Source organism: Talpa occidentalis, unplaced genomic scaffold (assembly GCF_014898055.3).
Source record: "Talpa occidentalis isolate TD23 unplaced genomic scaffold, MPIMG_talOcc4v2.1 talOcc4.9, whole genome shotgun sequence".
Lineage (NCBI taxonomy): Eukaryota > Metazoa > Chordata > Mammalia > Eulipotyphla > Talpidae > Talpa > Talpa occidentalis.
In genome coordinates, this window is record NW_023605305.1 from 92,552,702 (window position 1) to 92,558,701 (window position 6,000).

Sequence of the window (6,000 nt, forward strand, 5' to 3'; positions counted from 1 at the left end):
CAATTTAAAAGATTAATAACTGATATATTTAGAATTGAGCCAGTTGCACATTTTTACAAGAGTCAGGTTTGCTGCCATCATCACTATAATCACCATCTTTACCCAGATCTATGCAGCCTGACCTGGCAGGACAAGTGACAGTGATTTCTAGATCCATTCACCAAATGACTGTTTGCTGGTAGTCTCCTGTTATTGGGCACCCTACTAAGGGTTGAATGCTCTGCTCCATCGTCAAACCTTGTACTTCTGTCTGGGGGACTGTACCTCCTCTGCCACCAGTTTCTCATACTATAGCGATCCTCTTTGCAAACATTTCAGTTTCTCTTCTATAATAGTATAAAGAACTTTGCTGATAGAAAATCACTTAATACTTTGCTATTGCAGAGTCACTAAACACTATTGATTTCCAACCACTTGACAATTTAGGGAACCAACAGACTTTCCCTGCATTATTAATTCTACATGTCTCATTGGCAGTCCTGTGTTTGGTAGTCCCCCACTGAACTGTTTGTTATTCAGAGTTTTACCCACTGGGATTTCTTCCAGTGGATGATTCCTCCATGTTGGTTCATTGTATAGGCTCCCTTATACTGCCTTGTCTTCAAAGGGAATGCGTTCTCTCTTACCCAAACTGCAATCTTATGAAACTGCTGGGCTGTCTTAGCTTAGGGCTTAATGTTTTGTTGTTGTTGTTGTTGTTTTTCCAATCAATTGAAGTATCAGTAGAGGAATGTTTTTTGAAAAGCCATCAGGTTTAAACATAATTAACTATTGAATAATTCTGTATAATTTCCTCTCTCTCTGAAAAGAATGGTTTTAAATTCCCACTGAAGCTATTCATAGTCATTGTGTATGCAGTCCAGGAAATGGGTAGGAAGAAAAAGGGAAATTATAGGAATTTCTTCCATATTTCCTTCTTCCAGTCCTTTACTTCTCATACATGAGCTCACATAGCCGTGGGAGCCGTCCAATTCAAGATTGAGTCTGCTAAGGGGATGTGCTTCCTAGACCAGTGACTGATTCTCCCAGGCCCAGTGAGAGAAGAAATACAAAGTTTTTAAAATACACAAATGATCTTTAAATATTTATTTTATTGTGAATTATTCTGTGTACTAACCAAACTGCTGGTTCATGTCATAACTTAGATGTGCTGAACAAAGTCAGATAATTCATTTTGCCAACATGTGGGCTAAGAATAAAATTGTGGTGCTGGAATTGAATGTTGCATTCTCCAGACAAAGGAAATGGACTTTTATTGGATGTTATTGCTGCTTTCTTCACACTAATGATATTATGAAAGCTCTTGGAATAATATAATTTGAAGATATTATTTCTGTCTTTCAGGTCATGCAAGACAAGATAATCTGCCTTCCGAAAAGAGTTCAGCCTTCTCAGAACCACTCTTCTGTCTCAAATGTCTCTCAAGCAGTTGTCAGTACCACCTCACTGCCTCCCACGAAACCATCTCCCACTAACCCCGTCACTGTGGAAATGAAAGGACTGAAGACAGACTTAGACCTTCAGCAGTACAGTTTTATAAACCAGATGTGTTACGAGCGGGCCCTCCACTGGTATGCCAAGTACTTCCCTTACCTGGTCCTCATCCATACTCTGGTCTTCATGCTCTGCAGCAACTTTTGGTTCAAATTCCCTGGCTCCAGCTCCAAAATAGAACATTTCATCTCAATCCTGGGGAAGTGCTTCGACTCTCCCTGGACCACGCGGGCTCTATCTGAAGTGTCCGGGGAGGACTCCGAAGAAAAAGACAACAGGAAGAACAATGTAAGCAGGTCCAACATTATCCAGTCTGGTCCAGAGGGCAACCTGGTCAACTCTCAGTCTTTAAAGTCAATTCCCGAGAAGTTCGTAGTTGATAAATCCACGGCAGGGGCTCTGGATAAAAAGGAAGGTGAGCAAGCAAAGGCCTTATTTGAGAAGGTGAAGAAGTTCAGAATACACGTGGAAGAAGGTGACATACTCTATGCTATGTATGTTCGTCAGACTGTACTGAAGGTTATAAAATTCCTAATCATCATTGCATATAATAGCGCCCTGGTTTCCAAAGTCCAATTTACCGTGGACTGTAATGTTGACATTCAGGACATGACTGGATATAAAAACTTTTCTTGCAATCATACCATGGCACACTTATTCTCAAAACTCTCCTTTTGCTACCTGTGCTTCGTAAGTATCTATGGGTTGACATGCCTTTATACCTTATACTGGCTGTTCTATCGGTCTCTACGGGAATATTCTTTTGAGTATGTCCGGCAGGAGACTGGAATTGATGATATTCCTGATGTGAAAAATGACTTTGCTTTTATGCTTCATATGATAGATCAGTATGACCCTCTGTATTCCAAGAGATTTGCAGTGTTCCTGTCGGAAGTGAGTGAAAACAAGTTAAAGCAGCTGAACTTAAATAATGAGTGGACGCCTGATAAGCTGAGGCAGAAGCTCCAGACAAATGCCCACAACCGACTGGAATTGCCTCTCATCATGCTCTCTGGCCTTCCAGACACAGTTTTTGAAATCACAGAGCTGCAGTCGCTCAAACTTGAAATCATTAAGAACGTGATGATACCAGCCACCATCGCACAGCTAGACAATCTCCAAGAGCTCTCCCTCCACCAGTGCTCGGTCAAAATCCACAGCGCGGCGCTCTCCTTCCTGAAGGAAAACCTCAAGGTCTTGAGCGTCAAGTTTGATGATATGAGGGAGCTGCCCCCCTGGATGTACGGACTCCGGAATCTCGAAGAGCTCTACCTGGTTGGCTCTCTAAGTCACGATATTTCCAAGAACGTCACCCTGGAGTCTCTGAGGGATCTCAAAAGCCTTAAAATTCTCTCCATCAAAAGTAACGTTTCCAAAATCCCCCAGGCGGTGGTGGACGTCTCCAGCCACCTCCAGAAGATGTGCATCCATAACGACGGCACCAAGCTGGTGATGCTCAACAACCTGAAGAAAATGAGCAACCTGACAGAGCTGGAGCTGGTCCACTGTGACCTGGAGCGCATCCCGCACGCCGTGTTCAGCCTGCTCAGCCTGCAGGAGCTGGACCTCAAGGAAAACAATCTGAAGTCGATCGAAGAAATTGTTAGCTTCCAGCACTTGAGAAAGTTGACAGTGCTCAAACTGTGGCATAACAGCATCACCTACATCCCAGAGCATATAAAGAAGCTCACCAGTCTGGAGCGCCTGTCCTTCAGTCACAACAAGATAGAGGTGCTGCCTTCTCACCTCTTCCTATGCAACAAAATCCGCTACTTGGACTTATCCTACAACGACATTCGATTTATCCCACCTGAAGTCGGAGTTCTACAAAGTTTACAATATTTCTCCATCACTTGTAACAAAGTAGAGAGCCTTCCTGATGAACTCTATTTCTGCAAGAAACTGAAAACTCTGAAGATTGGGAAAAACAACCTATCGATTCTTTCACCGAAAATTGGAAATTTACTCTTTCTTTCCTACTTAGATGTTAAAGGCAATCACTTTGAAATCCTCCCTCCTGAACTGGGAGACTGCCGGGCTCTGAAGCGAGCTGGCCTAGTCGTTGAAGACGCTCTGTTTGAAACTCTGCCTTCTGATATCCGGGAGCAAATGAAAACAGAATAACTTATTTTTGTTTAAAGTTTGATTGAACCACGCTTCTACCAAATACAGTATAAATAATTAGGTAGTCTTAATGCCTTTCCTATTTTATTTTATGTTTTTCTTTTTCACACGAAACATATTGTACACAAAGATGAGTAAGGAGTATGTATTTTTAATAAAAATTTAATTGTATTTTTTCAATATTAATATTTTAAAGTTTTATTTCTCTTGGAACCTAATCTATCATTTTCTACTGGCATTAACAGATGGTTCCTTCTGTTTTTCAGTTTTTTGTTTCGTGTTGTGTTTTTGTTTTTGTTTTCAGTTCATTCTTATAAGAGGGAGGGAATTTTAAGTTGCATGCTTTTGGTATTTTTTAAATAGATGAGGATATTTTGCCAACATCATTTTTAGCTTGTTTACACCTGTACAGGATCCTTGTTTTTATTTTTGTTATGTCTGTATCAAGGTATCTGTGCTGGTTATTTTATTATTTTAATACTAGCTGCTTTCTCAATTGACCAAGTCCCTCATTCTACAGAAAATTCTCCAGAGTGTAAATTCACATGAATGCATTGTTGCAGCCTATTATTTTTTAAATTCCTCCCCATCACAGAACTCTAAATTATCTTATTTCATGTACCTGACCCTTAAAAATATCCTTTGACAAGGATTTTGTAAGTGGGTGAAGTCAATATCTTCTGTGGCTGGCATGCTTGAATTAGTTATTTATAATTTACAGATTTATATTTTTAACCGAATTTTAAAAACATCATTGAAAAACTAAATAGAGGCTCCCCTCCTTTACTCTCAATATTGCTATGTAGTGCCGATGAACAACCTTAGAGAAGCCAGATTTATTTTAATTTAAGTAGATAATCAAATTTAAAATCATGGAATTAGAAGTCTGGTTTTTGAGTAATTTAATCATCTTTGATATCTTGATACGCGGGTACATCAGATGGAAAAATTTCACTGCTTTGTAAAGTGTCTGCTAAAAAGCTGGTGTGCCCCATCAGGCCCTCTCCCTTCCTCGGGAGGGTGGCCATGATAATTATTCAAATTCAACCCAGTGCACAAAATAATCCACTTACACACACTTATGTGTATATATATGTATATTAATCGATCTCCTTCAAGCCTGCCCTTGCTGTGAATGTTAACGATGCAAACACAGGAACTCACTCTGCTCTCTTGGGCTTAAAATAAGCATCTCATCTAAAGCAGTTCTGTTATTTTAAAAGTTACAAAGTGTGAATACATTGCTCAGTGGATGTCACTTCATAATACCTTTTGCCTGATGTCAGCAGAGCTTCCTATTGATCTTTGTACTTAAAAAAATCTAACAACAGTGTGAATCTTCGGCAAAAATTGTCAATGACTGTTCAGCTGTGTAGAACAGAAAAATGGAAACACTATTTGTGCCCTCAATCCAAGAGCTATGCTACTGATTGTGGGAACTGTCTTATGTACCAAATGCCCAGATCAGACATAGGTCTGATCTAAGGTTTTGTGGCTTAACAGTAAAAGAAAGTGAGAAGATGATTTGGGGTTTTCATGCCTTTTTTAAAATTTGCTTCTGGATCCTGAGGAATTTGCTCGATGCTGCTCTCAGCCACGTACAGAATACAATTAGAGGAACTACAACAGAGATATGTACCTCACTCATGCTTTCCTTGGTGTCCTCCATGGGGTGAAGGATTTGGGGAAGAGATGCTTTTCATCTCAATAATCTTATCATATAGACCAAAGTGCTTCACTGTGTCTGCTCTATGTTAAAGGTGAGGATGGTGATTTTTGTATGACTAATTTATTTCTACCTGGCATGAAAACATGTTTAAAATAGTAACATGATTATATTTATTGCAAGATGAAATGTTCAATTCCACAATGTTGTCAGAATTCTAATTGTGGACAATGTGTTGTATTAGAAACGAGGCCCTATCTGTTGAAACAAACAAAACACCCAATTGTCCATGCTGAGCATGACAACATCCTGTTGATAGGTAAGCTTAGCTAACCACTTGCAAAACACTGGGTGTGCTATTTTTCTGGATGAAATTTATATTTATTTTGTACATCACCCTTCAAAAGGGATTTATTCAGGTTAAAAATCATATTTATGCTATAGCCTTTATCTGATGTTAACTCATAATCTCATGTGTTCACAAATGAAGTGAATCACTAAATAATTAGATTTTTATCACCTGTAACAATTTGCTCAAAATTCCAAAAGAATTTGACTTGATTTCCTAATGATTTTGCAGGCTGACCCTTGACCTCAGTTTAGGTAACATCCAGTAAGCACATCAATATAGTTCTATGACCTTATGTTTTAACTAAGGAAGGAAATTCATAGATATTTCTATTCAATTTTATAAAAATTCAAGAGTCCCAAACTTC

The 6,000-nt window shown here is 39.2% G+C and overlaps 1 protein-coding gene across 4 annotated transcripts in view; it reads left to right on the top strand.

Moving 5' to 3' along the window:
- LRRC8C (leucine rich repeat containing 8 VRAC subunit C) overlaps positions 1–3,804 on the top strand; it is a 99,807-nt gene extending 96,003 nt beyond the window's left edge. For all 4 annotated transcript variants that reach the window (XM_054691458.1, XM_054691459.1, XM_037498748.2 and 1 more), the window contains one exon: positions 1,345–3,804. In XM_054691458.1, the coding sequence (XP_054547433.1) occupies positions 1,345–3,618 (2,274 nt within the window). In that variant the 3' untranslated portion in view covers positions 3,619–3,804. The remainder of the gene's footprint in view (positions 1–1,344) is intronic.
- Positions 3,805–6,000: the final 2,196 nt, after the last annotated feature.